Genomic DNA, 16676 nt, shown 5'->3' with positions numbered 1-16676 from the left:
CTCATCACCCCCAAAAGGGGAAAACTAAGAAATGCTCAATTTTCCCCCTTCCTCCCCCACCAGGGTTTTCCTCATATAATGGAGGAGGGATGAACGGCACAAGCACAATGATGGATTTCCTGGAGGAACCTCTTCCTGGTGTGGGCACCTATGAAGATTTTAACACTATAGATTGGGTTCGAGAGAAGTCCAGGGACCGGGATAGGCACAGAGAGGTAAAATTTCTTTCTAGTCCTTGCTGTGTTGAAGGCAGAATAATTAACTTGCTAGAGCTTAGTTCTGATTGCCAGACTAGGGGAAGGCATTTACTAGAGAGACAACTAGAATGGAGGGGTTGCCTTTAGGATGGGAGCTGAGACCCTCTCCACAGAATCTTTAATTTGAGGAAAGGAACACTGAATTGAATGTGTAGCAGTTTATCAATTGCTGCTTCTCTTTGTGAAGGCTTTTATTTGTTCAAAAAGCTTTTTATGGATTTCTGATACACATCTTTAAATGCCTTAATGGCACGTTTTCTTATGCCATGTTAAACTTGCTCGTGACTGAAGCATAGAAAAACCTGCAGTCCTACTCGTGGAAGGTGCATGCATTGTTTAGAAGAATTGAATTGCTATTGCACATTTTATAATGGAAGAATCTAAGCACCCATGAGCCCACTTAATGATAAAAAAACAGGCTATTTTTCTGCTCATGCAATTGCACTTGTGAATGATGCTCTTTCTATTGGAATTTTTTTTTGTGCTGCTTGTTTGAGAAAACTCAGTGCAGTTCTTTTGCAATTCATTCCCAGGACTTCACTGTTCTCTACAATTAAAGGAATCTGCTTAGAAAGCAAGGGATGCTTTAAATAAAGCACCAATGTCCCCAGCATGCTCCTGATTCAGAAGAAACTCTTGCTGGCAGGACTCTTGAAGGGTGATGGCTGAACTCAACTCGTCTATTTGCTTGCCAAAATATTCTTTAATTATTTTTTTTCATGAGTCTAACAAATCAACCTGTGTCAGTAGCAGTGCACAAACTGAATGTGGTCCCTGCTCAGTGTGTGAGATACACTACAGTATAATGCCCAAACTTGAGCAAGTACAGACCCAAAAGACTTCTCACATGTATCTCCTGTGCGCAGATGCATGTGTACAAAGATGATGCCCATCAGTGTGGAACAGGGTGATCTACCTCCTATCCGCAGAGATGCGTGTATAAAAAGACTCCTTCTGTCTTTATCAAAAGAAGTTGAAATCGGGTCATGGCAGAATTACTGCTGGCCAAAGAGGTATAAGGCTGGTCCAATGAAAAGAAATATAAAGGAAATAGATTTGGCACCCATCCCAACCCCTGCCTTGATTCAGTTCTACTCATGATCAGTGTGGCATTTGAAAAACAAAAATCCAGAGAAAAAACCAAACGATGCTCATTGAGGCAGAAAGGATTCTTACTTTATTTATTCCTCGTTTAGTGAGTACTATTTGTTTGTATCAATGTGCCTTTTTATCTGGCATTTAATAGTGGTGTACTGGAATGTTTCCCTTGGGAGAGGCAGCCGGGGTAATCAGGGCACACAATAGCTGTTCTGTCACCCTTTTGTCTGCCTGTCAAGAGCAGTGAGACTGACAGACTTCAGCCATCCCTGCCAGACACAGGCAGACCCAGCCAGAGCCTCTGAAGGACTCACCCTCCCGGAGCGTCTTGGACAGATCCAAGTCCCACTTTCCAGTGCCACCAGCACAGCCTGGTTCCCAGCCTGACTGGTCCTCTGTGATGGTATTAAACCTGTGACCTGCCTTGTGTCTGGCTGAGCAGCGCTTGGCAGAGTCTTCTCTGCTCAGAGCAATATCTAGTTTGTATTGCAGATGTCGAGGCAGTAACTGGAGACTATGAAATGCTGGTGATGGCTTCTGTTTGCTCTCACAGTTGGTGGGTATCAATACCCACGAGGCAGTATTGATAAATTGCTGGGAGTAAAGTGTTTGAATGGTTTCTTCAGTGTTCAGATTTGTTTGTGGCATCAGGGTTTTGGTAACCTGCTATTACTAACAAGTAATGGCTTTAAAAGATTAAGGGATGAATTTTGTCTTCTTTTATGGAGAGGACACCTAGAAGGAAAGCGTGACTTGAATATTTTCATTTTTACTGGGAAAGATTAAAGTATCCTTGATCTGTTCTTGTGCATCTCCTAACCAGAGCTGCATTTACTGTTCCAGCTGTAAGAGTAGACACTGCCTGGTACTTTTTCTCTCCTGCCCCTCAAAGCAGAGTATGTCATGAGAGCTCTTGTTTTGAATGTTAGGGGCTATCTTCCACTAACAACATCACCATGTAGTTTTTAGAGCACTTACACCAAAGCAGATCAATGTCTTAACAGATTGTTGTTTCTTTCTGAAAAAAACTTTTCTAGATCACCAGTAGAAGTAAAGAATCCACCTGGGCACTAATACACAGCGTGAGTGATGCCTTTTCTGGCTGGTTGTTGATGCTTCTCATTGGGTTGTTGGCAGGTAAGAGCAAGCCTCATTTTAAAACTAAGTCCTGATTCTGCACTGCAGCATCAGTGTCGATCCTCTCACAAACCCTGGCAGGTTGCTGGAGCAGGAGATTTTGTCCCCTAAACAAGGGCTGTGGGAGGGACTGCACTGATTTTGATGATGGCTCTGCTGCTGCTTTGCAATTTACGGAGAATCATTTTTAAATGCTTTGAGGCTGTATTTGTGTAAATAGATACAAAACTGAGTCTGAAAACTCAGTTTTTATCTTTCAGTCTAAAAGATTAAAAAAAAAAATCATCAAAGCAGAGCTGATCAAAATGCTGGGTCAGAGGAGAGTGTCACGCTGTACATCATCTTTGCTGAACACTGACACTGGAGAGGTTAATGCCAAGGACAGCTAGCAAGCTTTTTTTTTTCCCCGTACTATACTTAGACATAAAAACTGAGAGGTATTTCTTGGGAAATCAGACTTCTTTCAGAGGTTGACTGGCTAAAACCTTTTAAATTACTTCAGAAGCAAACTTTGGACCCAGTGCAGCTGAAGTAAATCAGCTGGATACAGATCTTCCTGGTAGAAAGCAGCTATGCATTCATCATGAGGAATGAAATGAAATCTTCTGTTAATATTTACATAGGAAAGCTGCTAGCTAGTTTTTCATTAACTGGAAGATTTGCTAAATGTTTGTTGCTATCTCTGGAGCTTGGGCTAGCACTTGCTCATAGAGGTCAGAGGTCTCTGTTCCTGTCCTCTGTGTTGATGTGGCATTTTAGTTGAGAACAGAGTTGATCGCAGCATTTATCTCTGGGAATTATAGGACTTTTCTTAACAGAAAAATAAGAAATTGCTTGAAGATTCCTCTTTTAAAATTTGAATTACTTTCTGTACTGGCTTTCTGGTTGCTATGTTTCATTTGGCACAGTTGTAACTTTCCCCTCTCTTTTTTTTTTTTTAAATTGGGATTGGAAATGTTTTCTCCAAATTCAGAGTTATTCCTGTCACAGTCTTTGTGTTGTTAGTGTAGTTCCTGGATTCCAGCTCTTGTGCTGGAGACTGGTGACACATTTCGTCTGTGTCCTCCAGAAATGCAGTATGTCCTTCTCTGCCTCTCAGACTACTTGCTGTGCTATATTTAATATGTGCTCTTTCAGTGTAATTGAGAAGAATTAATTTCTAGTGATGTAGGGTGGGTTTGAACACAGTTTGCGATGGTCTACCATAGAAATAATTAGGCATGCTTTGTTTCCTGACCTACTCCTTTAAACATATATATATATATATAAAATATATATATACACACACACACTTAAGTAAATCTTCCCATATAGCTCTCTATAGAATAAAAGTTAATTGTAGGCAAAAATATCATTACTGTTCTATTTGTTGGTAGGTGAGTCAAAAAGTAGTAGGACAGACTGTAACCTTCAGATATTTGAGACTGCATAAGGTAATTTAACTTTTTTTTTTTTTCTCTTAAACTAGGTTCCTTAGCAGGTTTAATAGACATTTCTGCCCACTGGATGACAGATTTGAAAGAAGGAGTGTGTTTAGCAGGCTTCTGGTTTAACCACGAGCACTGCTGCTGGAAATCCAACACAACCTTTACAGACAGAGACAAGTGTCCTGAGTGGGAGAGCTGGTCCCAGCTGATCCTTGGCCATGGAGAGGTGACGTGTGCCTACAACTGTTTTTTGCTGCTGAATGTCCTGTTTCCCCAGCCTGTATTCTCCCTTGCTCGTGATCTGGATGTATATGCCAGAAGTGCAAGCTCCAAGTGGTTCAGCAGTTTAACATTCATTGTTAGGGTCTTCCAAGGGTGTAAAACTCAAACAAGTTACTTACGTGTTTTCCTCGGAGGGTTGGGGGGAAGCAAAACATTGACACGTTTCCAAGTGCAATGTTTTATTCTTGTGTCTGAGACTTGCTGCTTGGAGGATATTTTGTCCATAAACGTTTTAGAGGAATGCCAGATGAGCTCAAATCTTGTGTTTCTGGAAGTTCTATCCAGTGGAGCAGCCTGCTTGACTGGGACAACACTTACCCCAGTACCAAGCTACTTGTGTACCTTGTTTGCTATTTTATGTAATGGTTTTGGAGATATTGGTTTGTATCCCCGTAACCCAGCAAATCTTACTTGTCCTTGAAACTTCAGACTTACTGTAGTTCTCCTCATTTTTGGCTGGTAACTGTATGTGAGAGTACCTGCTGTTTCTGTGTGCTTGCTTCACTGTGCAGGTTTGATGGGATCTCAGTTGAAGTGACCTAATTTGGGTAACTTTCTCTGCATTTCAGGGGGCTTTTGCATATATCCTCAACTACTTCATGTATGTTATCTGGGCCTTGTTATTCTCCCTTCTTGCTGTGTTACTTGTGAAGGGGTTTGCTCCTTATGCCTGTGGCTCAGGGATCCCAGAGGTGAGTGAGAATGAAAGTGGGCTGGGTTTTTTTTTAAGGTGGGATATGGATCCACTGTCCAAAGATTACACATGCTTGCTATGGAATAATAATTTCTTGCACTTTAGATGGTGGCTTAACATACAGGTTTTTTTCCCAAACTATTCCTGAAACATGTCTAGTCCTTAAGTCTCTGTGCAGTCCCTTTAAAAATAAAATATTTTGGCATTTACTTCAGGAGGTATGAACAAAAGCACGCTGTTTGTGTAAGACAGGCTACAAAAGCTAGCCTCAGATTTTTCTTCAGCAGGGATAGTGGCCCTGAAGGAAGGACTCAAATGGCTGTTTCTGCCTTTCAACAGAGATTTTTTTTTTTCTGTCTCTATATTACTTTTGATAGCTGGAGGCAGGGTGAAAGCTGCAGGGGAAAGTTGAGGGGCCAGGACTGGGAGTGCCTAGTAAAACAGGAGCTCTGACTAGGGCTTGAACGAAAGCCTGTAGAGCTTTGTGTGCTTGACTTCCAGATCAAAACTATCTTAAGTGGTTTCATCATTAGAGGCTACCTGGGCAAGTGGACGCTGATCATCAAAACCATCACCTTAGTGTTGGCGGTGTCCTCTGGGCTGAGCCTGGGCAAAGAGGGGCCCCTGGTGCACGTCGCCTGCTGCTGTGGAAACATCTTGTGTCATCTCTTCACCAAGTACAGGAAGAATGAAGCGAAGCGCAGAGAGGTATGGAGATACACCGATGTTGTCAAACTGCTGAGGTAGTGTAGGGAGACTGTTGGGTCTGGTGCTTTGTGCTGACTCAGTTGTTCTGTTTTGGTGTGTCTCGGCGTGCCTCAGCGCAAAGCCTTGTTGGAACAGAAGTCATCTTGGTTAGAAAGTCACACCACAGCATCTCCCCACCACAGGTCATCTCATTTGTGATGGGAGCATTCATTGGCATTAACTTGCTGCAGACCCAGTTCTGCAATGCTTGTTTGTTTGCCATGCAACTCCATAAACTATAGTGGGACTATCTGAGGGACCAGGACTTAGCCATAGGAGTAGAATGAAGGGCTTTGCTTTCAGGGACACAGTGATGGGCATGGTGTAAGAACTGAGCTAACATCCAACATGGAGCACATGAGTGTTTCCTCACAGTGCTGTAAGGCTTTTTTCTGGACAAGTTGCTGTAGAACAGTTAATGTGAGATGTGTAGTATCACACTGGCCAATGTACCTTCTGCTAAACCAAACCTGACGGAATCTACCCAGTGGGTCGGCCCCACAGCACCTCTGGTTTACTCTGTTACCCAATTCTGAAAAATGGAATGAACATAAGATGGGCAAACATTAGAAAAGTCAGTGTGTTCTGGGAGGTGAAATTACTGCTCTTCTGTTTTGCTGAAGCTTTATCTAAGGTGAAAGCATAGCATGAAATCAACTGAAACAGAAAAAGATAATTGCCAGTGATACCACTTCTACTAATTTGGGGGTAGGACTGTTAAAATCCTAACAGCAATGTTTATGTAGCTACTCGCAGCCCTTCTCCCTAGGAAACTGGATCATTCTACCTTTTCCCTGCTCTTTAAAATAGGTCAGACCCTGGCTTATTGTGCACTCACTGGAGATAAAAATAGTACAAATTTAAGTAAAGACGAAAAAAAGGGGAAAGGTTGTGGTTGCGATGAGAGGGGGCTGAAAATGTCTGACTGTCTTTGGTTTCTTTCTTAGGTTTTATCAGCAGCTGCAGCTGCTGGTGTGTCTGTAGCTTTTGGTGCACCGATCGGAGGAGTGCTCTTTAGTCTGGAAGAGGTAACATCAGCATTTTCTATTAGCTCTTGGCGAGCTGTTTTATTACAAGAACTGACCCTGCTGGTTTAAAAATACAGTCCACTCATAACTGCTTGGGTGTGGAAAGGAGACCCTGTTGAATACTGATTGGTGGTGTATTTACAAGGCCAAGCAACCTAAAAGCTTATTGGGGTTTCAGGTAATTCTTACAAATACTGGAGAATTTATTTTGGATGATGTCTATCCGTAGCTTTGCAGTAAACCTGTTGGTTTCCCACGGTCTGTCCATGCTCAGCCACACTGACTGCTCACAGCCTCTGTCATGTTTTCCATACATCCACTCTCTCCTGACAATTCTGTCCCAGGGTACCTGGAAGCAAACCTATCTGGCTTATCAAACCCCTTTTCTTCCCAAAGAACTGCCTTGCTCTTTTGATCCAGATGTGGAATGAATCACCACTGCTTGCTTCAGGGCTTAGCTCAGAGGAGGAATGGGATGGTTTTGCTCAGCTGAGCGGTAGTTGTGGTGGCAGCTATTGCAAACTGAACTTCTGGACTTTGCAGAGCACGCAAGGCAAATAATTCTCTGGATTCAGCTCATAGCTGATTTGTAACAGCTTTTATTATCCGAATAAGTTGCCTCTGCTTCAGGGATCATGGAGGGCACTTGCTGTGTTGGAGGTGTGTGGGCTGGGACCCATCCTGGTCATTGCAGTCCACACTGAATGGGAGCTGACAGTAAAGCTTGGGGTGCTTGGCTGGAGAGGAGGGTGTTGCCAGTGCACATTGATCACAGTCCTTGCTTTTACTTCGTGCAGCAATGACTTTGTTACTGGGTAGTGATTGGTATAGTGACAAGTGTGACTGAATCTGCTCTGGTTTTTCTTTTTAGGTCAGTTACTACTTTCCTCTCAAGACGCTGTGGCGTTCCTTCTTCGCTGCTCTGGTTGCTGCCTTTACCCTGCGCTCCATCAACCCTTTTGGGAACAGCCGCCTGGTTCTCTTCTACGTGGAGTTTCACATGCCATGGCATCTTCTGGAGCTTGTGCCATTCATCCTTTTGGGAATATTTGGTGGGCTTTGGGGAGCTTTCTTCATTCGCAGCAACATTGCCTGGTGCAGGCGACGCAAGACAACCAGGCTTGGTAAATACCCTGTGCTGGAGGTGTTTGTAGTGACTGCGATCACAGCCATTCTGGCCTTTCCCAACGAGTACACCAGAATGAGCACCAGCGAGCTGATTTCTGAGCTCTTCAATGACTGTGGGATTTTGGACTCTTCCAAGCTCTGTGAGTATGTGAACGATTTCAACAGCACCAAAGGAGATGACCTGCCAGACCGAGCTGCTGGCCCAGGAGTTTACACCGCCATGTGGCAGCTGGCTTTGGCCCTTATAATGAAAGTCTTCATCACGATCTTCACCTTTGGCATGAAGGTGAGAATTGCCTGCAAAGGAGCTCATGTTCTCATTCTTTGCAGGAACCCCACATCTTAGAGCTTTCTTTGCTCAGTAAATAGACATATTCCCTCCCCAAGCTCTGTTAAGGGGGCAAGGCAATAGACTGCAATTATTTGTTCTGTTACTTGTAACTGAGGGCAGTAGAAACCTTTTAGCCTGAGTGTGGGTGCCAGATGCAGTCACTGAAGCTGGTGTCTCAAGGCTTCACATCTGTTTTCCAGACACAGAATACTTCTAAATTGTCCTGCCTTAAGCTTTTTTGATATATGTGCAATGGCTAATTGCAAAGCAATCAATCTCTTAATTTGTAAATGCTTACTTATCATAGCTGTTCCTTGGTCAGACAGTTCTGAACTTGTTTGGTGGAAGCCTTCTGAACTGTGGACCTGAATCTTAGGACTGACCTTTCCTGCAGTGGGGTTCTGTAGGTGGAGCTGAGCATCTCCCCTTCTCCCAAGTCCTCAAGTGGTCCTCCCAGAAAGGTGACCCCACCACAGAGGTTTTGGACATCATTGTTGCTGTGAGGCAGTTGCTGACATTCAAGGCCAATCATCAAATCTGTGAGAAAGATGCACAATGTGTGAGAAAACTGTATGACAGATGTTTAAAGGATTGGAGGGAGATTCTCTTGACTGCAAAGAACAGGAGCTTTTGGAGTGCTGGAACAGCTGAAGTGCAGAGGTTGAAACAGTTGTTCTGTTTCACACTAACCTCTTGTGTGGCTGTTTCTCCTGCTCAGAAGAGAGTTAATTCAAACTCTGTTGGAGAGTGATTAGAGAATGAGGGTGCAGGAAGGGCAGAGGTGATAGAGCAGGGCATCTTTACCAATTTTAACTTCAGCATAACCTCTAACTCAGTCCTGTTTTGAACTTCCCTTACTAATTTTTTTAATGTCTGAGAAATGGTGCATTTACCACTGCATGTTTTCACAGGTCCCTTCAGGTCTCTTCATCCCCAGCATGGCGGTGGGTGCTATAGCAGGCAGATTGCTCGGAGTGGCTGTGGAGCAGCTGGCCTATTACCACCACGACTGGGCCATCTTCAGTGGCTGGTGCAGTCAAGGAGCTGACTGCATCACTCCTGGCCTCTATGCAATGGTTGGGGCTGCAGCGTGTCTAGGTAAGCAAGATGTCTTTTGAAGTCCATGCTGTGGCTTGGGTCCTGGTTGGCCATGTAAAGAGGTGTGGTCATGAAATGCTGCTGCTGTTCTTGCAGTCCGTAGAAGTTGGCTTCATCTTGAGACAGGAAACTTTGTAGTAGAATGTGTTCCTCATCCTGTTTGCTTTCTTTTGCCAGCACCAACCTACTGTTGGACATGACAGGTTTCAGTGGGGAGTCTCCTGAATGGGCAGCTAGAACAAATGAGACTGGCTAGGGACTTCAGATTTTCCTGTGGGGTTTTAAATAATTTTACTTCCTGTTCTGGCCTTAAATCTTATGATGCAACTCTTCTTTCAAGTGCTCTGTCTTTTGGTAACACTTCTTCTGCTTGACAGAATTTGAGGAATTGAATGCATGTGACTGAATTTCACTTTCACTGTAATTTCCAATCCTCTCCTCCACAGAATAGTATGTTTAACTCTTAAGGGACTACTTTACTGTATCAGGATAAACTCTCATTACAGGAACAACAAAAGCATGCTACCAAAACCCATCTTTGGCCTTTGTAAAGGGGATACATCTTGTTTGCATGGAATTGATCAAAAATAAAAAATATGGTTCCATTTCATTAACTGTTCTGTTTTCCGCTGGACAGTACTAAAGTCTGTGTGCCCCTTTATGAGATGGTTATTAGAGAAAAACTCCTCTGAAATATTTGGCAGTAGCTTTGGGACTTGAATCTCAAAAGCATAATTAAAATATGCCAAAACAAAATAATGTCATAATAAAAATGATGTCAGTATTTAAGAAGAATCATCCGTTTTCTCTTGAAATGCCTCAACTGTTCTAGTGTTGAAAAACTACAAAAGTGTGATGAACAGTAGTCAAAATGTCTGGCTGAAAGCTGGCAGATTTGAAAGGTAAGATGTCCGAAGCCCTTGCTGTCAGGGGGGATGTCAGGATGACACTTGCCTTTTGCATACAACCTATCAGAGGTCAAGTTTCACAAATTTGCCCTTCTATGGCATGCCCAAACTCTTTTGCAGCTAGCTAAGTAACACAAGAGAAAGTTACCCATGTTTTTAAGGTTGCTTCTGAGTTCAGGGAAAGACCTGTCAAAAGGATGGAGCAAACCCTTGTGAGCCAGCCCACGGCACCACACTCTGGAAGGGGACGGATGGCTTCAGTACTGTGTTCTGCTCATGTTTGGCTTCTGCTGCGATGCTGAATGTGGAGTCCAACAGTGCCACCATTTGCTGATACAAGACCTTCTCTAGCTGTGTTGGCAGAGGACAGCTGTAGCAAACCTCAGAACAGTTCTCCTGCCTGGAAACCTCCAGAACTGCATGTTCATATCGTCTGTCTTCCTCTGTTCTCTCTGCAGGTGGGGTGACCCGAATGACTGTGTCACTAGTGGTCATTATGTTTGAGCTCACTGGTGGACTGGAATACATTGTTCCTCTGATGGCAGCAGCCATGACCAGCAAGTGGGTGGCTGATGCCATTGGGCGGGAAGGCATTTACGATGCCCATATTCGCCTCAATGGATACCCTTTCTTGGAAGCCAAGGAAGAGTTCTCACACAAGACGCTTGCGATGGACGTAATGAGGCCACGGAGGAATGATCCTCCTCTGACTGTCATCACTCAGGACAGCATGACTGTGGAAGATGTTGAGACCATCATCAATGAAACCACATACAGTGGCTATCCAGTGGTGGTGTCACGGGAGTCCCAAAGGCTTGTTGGATTTGTCCTCAGGAGAGACCTAATCATTTCAATTGGTAAGAGGCAGGATACTGCATAGATGAATGATGCTGTCAGAGGTCTTAAATGGCATCAGCTCTAATTCACTTGGGAAGTTTAAACACCCAGCAGCGATGGCACTGTGCTTACTAGCCACTGCATGTCCATCCCCGAGTGGCGTGGGGTCTGCATGCATTGAGTGTGAAGGACAGGCTGGCTTGTGCACTGCAATTAGTGTGGCTCTGCTCAATTCATAAACCTTAGAGCACAGTTGTGGAGCATGCAACTTCTTGCCAGCAAGAACTAAGCCTTCCTGATGTTGTGGATAACTGGACATGGAAGACTTAACTGTTGATGTCTCAAACCTTATTTTATTTCATTAAGGAAAAAGGTCTATGCACTGAATATTGGGTAACTTCTGAGGTGCTGCTGTCAAACCTATAAATATTGATACTGATGTAACAGTCTCTATCTCTCTTCACCACTGAAAGCCAGCCTGGTCTTTCACTTGTTTCACTTGTGCTCCCGCATTGGTGGTTGTGAGGCAGGTGGTGTGTGGTGCTGGCAAGACTTGGTAAGCACTGTCCTGGCATCACTCAGATGCAGTTTCCATCTGTGATGTGAGTTGAGCTCCTTTGGAAACAATTTTGTCGTATTACAATTTAGGACACATTTAGGGCACTGTTGCTCTCAAGTTTCTTAGAAACCTTCAAGTGCTGTTTCCCAGCATCAGACCCAAGTGGAAATTCTGGTCATGTTGTCTCTTGCTGGCTTGGGTGAGACAGTATGCCTTCTCGTGGTGAAGCAGGAGGAATCTGTGTGTTAGGTTTAAGGGATACATGGGCATGTAAGTCCTCAAAAATTGTGTCTGCACTGGAGCAAAGACTGGGCATAGGGGTACCAAGCCCCATACTTGTGGAAGCTGAGTCCGTGTGGTTTGTGTCCTGTTTGGCTCCAGGCATCTGTGCTGAGCTTGGATGAGCTGGACTTGCACCCAGCAAGTTTGTGCAAGCTCTGTGGTGAACTGGATGGGAGATCTGATCCAGCTCAAAACATATTTTCCCTCCCTGCTCAGTTAGCTCCTGCAGCTCAGTCCCCTCTTCTGGCTCCCGGGGGAGGCACAGGGATGCTGGTGCAGGGGAGCAGGTGAGAGCACGCTGGCTGGGAGGGGGGTGGCAGTTACCTTGGACGAAAGCAGAAAGTGATTGTGGGAACAGCGTGATCGTGGAGGGTTGAAGACGCATGAGCTTGCGGTGCATTCTCCAGCGCATGGCTGAGTGAACTGTCTTAGCTCAAGTTTGACTTTCCATAGGGGTGGTGTGAAGGCTTGGTCCTGAGATGGCTTTGTTCTATGGCAGAGCTAGAGTAGTGTTTGTCATAAAATTGCCTGCACCTATGAATCAACCCTGTGTGTTCCCTCTCTTAAGGTAAGTTTTCAGTGTCAGTTTTAGGATGTACAATACAGTCTTTTTGGAGCACATGAATATTGCTCTAGTTCGCATAAGTATCTGGCCAAATGCTTATGACAGTATGGAATGAAATAAAAAAAAAAAAAAAAATTAAAAAAAAAAAAGGCACTAGTATGTTATGCGTGTTGCCTTCCTTCTGCAAGGCTGCTTTGTGGTATGACCATGAATTCTTGCATCTGTGTTACTGAATCCCCAGGGACTTGTTAAGACTAATCTTTTCCCCCAGATATGCACAGTAATGCACTGTGGTGTGCCATGGGGTGGGATTTAGCTTTTGTCAGCCAGCTCTGAATATCCAGTCTGATGTTTGGGCTACCAGGCTAGCAATGAGTCTTGGAATGTAAATATCAAATCAAAGCTGCAGTGTGGCAAATATGCAACTTGCATGTGTAGCAGGAGTGTAATGCACTGGTGTAAATATCTGAGTGATGGAAAGTACTTCACTTGTTTTCTATTCTTGACCCTAGTCACGGACATGGAGCCTGCACCACTAGGTTAAGTGTTTAAAAATATTTCTTTAGCTACTCTGTATGGGACCCAAACTGGTGACTGATAAAAGTACAAAGCATTTTATCTGCCTTCTTTTAAAACTGGAGAGTTAAAGATGTCCAGAACTTCCATTTACATGGTCAGAGGAAAATCCTGAGATGTGTGGTGCACATTAGACAAAGTGTGTGCTGATCTCACCCCTGGGATGAAACTTTGGAGACCTTAGAGGTTATGCTGTAGGTGTTAGGAGATGGGAATGTAAGATTATTGCACCCTCCTTGGGTTGTCTTGAGAAACAGTGCAGGTGAAGGGAAGGAATGGACTTTTAAGGCCATCCCAGTGTGGGCAGAGAGAGAAAATGGTATGCTTTTCCCTTTGGAAAAGGAAAGGAGGGCTGTTATTTAATCAAATTTTTTTTCTTCCAGAAAATGCCCGTAAGAAGCAGGATGGGATTGTGAGCACTTCAGTTATTTATTTCACTGACCACTCTCCTCCGCTGCCTCCAAGCTCCCCCTCTATGCTGAAACTCAGGAGCATCCTGGACCTCAGTCCGTTCACAGTGACAGACCAAACACCCATGGAAATCGTCGTGGACATATTCCGCAAGCTGGGATTGCGCCAGTGCCTGGTTACTCACAACGGGTAAGAACGCTGTGGGCTGAGCCCTGGGGTCCCAAGATTGTCTGTAGACCTGAGTCTAAGCCTCCTCTCCTTGTGAGTAAACGCCTCTGGTGTGTAGAGCACTGAGCACCAGCTGAGCAAACCACCAGCTCTGGAAAAAAAGCAATTGTAAAACCCCTGAGCCTCTTCCAGTTGCAGCAGTAACATAAAGTCTGTAAGGTGAAGACACAGCTCCATAGGGTGATGGGTGTCTCAAACTGATGGAAGGAGCTCACGGCCTCCTCTCAAATTTGGCCGTGTGTATCGTGTAACTACTTGAATTCACTTTGGTGTCAGTCAGAAACTGTGTTTGAGGTGGAAAGGAATGAGGACAAAGAGAAATGGAGCGATCTGTTCTCCGAGGTAAATGTAGCACCAGCAGCAGTTCTCACCCTGTTCCCTGCTGTGGTGTGTTTGGACCAGCTGATCTGTTCAGCTCCTGGCAGACAGCCTCCTTGCTCAGCATCACTCCCTGGCAGACCTTCTGCCCAGTTCCCTACTTCCTAGTATACCTTTCAGCACCTTTTAGAAAGCATAGCTGCTGAAAGTACTAGGACTTAAAATGCAGCACTCAGGGTGATCTTTTCAGAGAAGGTGTTAGTAATTATTAGTATTTGTCTTTTGCTTATAACCTCCTTACCTTTTTTTTTTTTAGTGTAAAGTACTGATAGAGTTTCTGTTGGGGCTTGTAAGCACTGTACTTTGTGTGGAGTGTCAGTGCTGTGATCCGCAAAGCACTTCAGCTACTGGAAAATTGCCCTACATGAGGCTGTGTGAGAGGAAGGACACCTTCTGTGGGTGTTGATGCATTGAAAATGTGTTTTCATTTTTCAGGAAGCTACTCGGGATCATTACCAAAAAGGATGTATTAAAGCACATTGCACAGCTGGCTAACCAGGACCCAGATTCTATACTCTTCAATTAAAGGCAGACTAGTAGGTATTGTGTGTTCAACACAAAATAAACTTTTTAGAAGATCCTGGATATACTTTCCTATTTTTATTGAGACCATGGAACTGTTTTCAGCGTTTCCTTCCATGGAGCTGGAGAAGATAATTTTTTTTCTACCAGATAACCAATTGCACTACATAATCTGTGGAACATAATCTTCTTTTTAGAAGAGAAAAAAAACCAAGACTTTATTTACGTTGCTTTTGTGAAGTTGCATTGGAAAGATTCCATGAAGGAGTAAAAGCAAAATGCTATAGAATTGTATCTCCTCTTCTTATTTTATCTGAACTCTTGTTACTAACATGGGGAGGAAAAGACAAGGTCTGTACCCTCAGAAATTTTGAAGGAGAAGGATGATTTTGCACACAGCATTCAGGTGGTTGCAAAAAGATATGGTTGTAACTCAGGGGTGATGTATTCTCAATTAGCCACTTGGTAAAAATAAGAACCTTGTAAAGTCAAAGTAGGGAAGGTAAAAAAAATTAATAAATTGGCTAGCTGAGGATGTTTTGCCAAAAGAAGGAAACCAAAACCCCCAGAAGACCAGATCTCCTTAAAATTAGGCCCAGTTTCTGATTGGGAAGAAGCTTATTTTGATTACTCTTCTGTGAATGTATTTAATTGCTCTGATGCTGCCTTGCCAGGAGAGCCTCGAGGAGGATGCAGAAGGAGTTAGTTGTATTCTCATTGTGATCCCTTTTTTAGATATATGCCTAAGGATTTCTTCTCCTTGGTATTCCTTGAGCATGTAATTAAAATTGAAAAGGCTGAGTCCTGTTATCACCCCACCTTTACTGCACTTCCCAGTAAACTCTGATCATGTTAGGTATTGCACAACTGACCTCTTCCATAATCAGCAGTGTCTTAGGTGGCTGAGGATGTCCCACTGGAGAGCCCTGTGCCCGGCACGTTTACATGGATGCGTGTGCTGTTCCCTGCTCCTCCTCTCAGCCCTGCACCCAACTGAGGCCCGGATCCTGGCTCTAGGATTGGCAACACTGCCACTTCGTATATGTGCACCACTCGGTGTCTCTCCTCTTGCCAACAACTATGCAATAAAGTCCTTCCTGACCAATGTCAGCCAAGTCACTTGTTCCACATCTGTGCTCCTCAAGTCCCTGTCCCAGATCTTATCAAATTATTTTCCTGTTAATAAAACTGTGACCAATTACTGGAATTTTGAAGGTATATGAATGTTTTCAGGGGTTGATGTTGTTCATCGTGGCGGATGCTGTTTTATGGTCCATGGCTGAGGCTCATCAGTGACAGCAGAGCTTCCTCTCGCCTCTGGCTCACCACTGAGGCTGCAGAAGGGAGCCAAGCTGTTGAGTAACGGCCAAGAATTGCGGAGTGAGGGCTCTAACTCTGCTTCCTGACAGACAAACCCCCAGCTGTTGAGCAGGTGTTGCACTTTGCACAGCCTCAGCTGAGGAAGTGACTCCCCTTGTCCCTGCCAGAGGCACCTGCAGACCCAGGCTGGGGCTTGATGGCAGGAGGTGATGGGTTGTCTGTGTGAGGCTGCTACCGATGCCCACCCACAATAAACCTGTTCTGTGGAGGAGTAGGGACTCCTGGCTATAGTTGGCTGGAAGTTTGGTTAATCTTAAACTCTCTCAAATATAAACAAATTCTTCATCTCTACTTGGAGTGGAAGCCAGCTCATTTATTTTCCAAAGCCACCCAACAATGAGTACCTGCTGCCACTGCTTTAACCTGGCAGCGAGGTGGTGATGACTTGAATCCTTGTATAGCTTAAAGCTCAATCAAACAGACATGTTACCAATAGATCGGATACCTTCTGCTTAGAAAATAAATGCCTTGACTTTGTCTGTGGTGGTTTTGTACAGCAGGATATGGTTGCTGAGCTGAAACAAAGACTACAGCATACTCTTAAGTTTCTCACAACTTGAAATGCTTTGGGTTCTGCCTCGGCCGTGGCTGACAGCAGAAGCTTTGCCTTTAAATGCTTTTTTGCCCTCTTTGGAGAGGTTGTCCCCTCTCATCAAATGAATACTCTGTGAGTGCAGGTCTGAGTCCAAGGAAGGAAGATGCCTTTTTCCACTTCCCCAGGTGAGTGGGCTGGAGCATCACAGCTGGCTGGTGGGTTATCCTGGATGCTCTCGGGGAAGCGGCGGGGCAGGGAGTGTGCTGTC

At 44.3% G+C, this 16676-nt stretch overlaps 1 protein-coding gene across 7 annotated transcripts in view; it reads left to right on the top strand.

Moving 5' to 3' along the window:
- LOC113480013 (H(+)/Cl(-) exchange transporter 5) overlaps positions 1-14996 on the top strand; it is a 43190-nt gene extending 28194 nt beyond the window's left edge. For all 7 annotated transcript variants that reach the window (XM_026848524.1, XM_026848525.1, XM_026848527.1 and 4 more), the window contains 11 exons: positions 64-215; positions 2393-2492; positions 3961-4145; positions 4771-4893; positions 5397-5603; positions 6590-6670; positions 7542-8084; positions 9041-9227; positions 10594-10992; positions 13338-13554; positions 14407-14996. In XM_026848524.1, coding sequence (XP_026704325.1) covers positions 64-215; positions 2393-2492; positions 3961-4145; positions 4771-4893; positions 5397-5603; positions 6590-6670; positions 7542-8084; positions 9041-9227; positions 10594-10992; positions 13338-13554; positions 14407-14497 — 2285 coding nt within the window. In that variant the 3' untranslated portion in view covers positions 14498-14996. The remainder of the gene's footprint in view (positions 1-63; positions 216-2392; positions 2493-3960; positions 4146-4770; positions 4894-5396; positions 5604-6589; positions 6671-7541; positions 8085-9040; positions 9228-10593; positions 10993-13337; positions 13555-14406) is intronic.
- The last annotated feature ends 1680 nt before the right edge of the window (positions 14997-16676 follow it).

Source organism: Athene cunicularia, assembly GCF_003259725.1.
Source record: "Athene cunicularia isolate RWA chromosome 4 unlocalized genomic scaffold, athCun1 chr4_part3, whole genome shotgun sequence".
Taxonomy (NCBI): domain Eukaryota; kingdom Metazoa; phylum Chordata; class Aves; order Strigiformes; family Strigidae; genus Athene; species Athene cunicularia.
The sequence above is the reverse complement of the archived record's forward strand: the minus strand, read 5'-3'. Positions and strand labels throughout refer to the sequence as shown.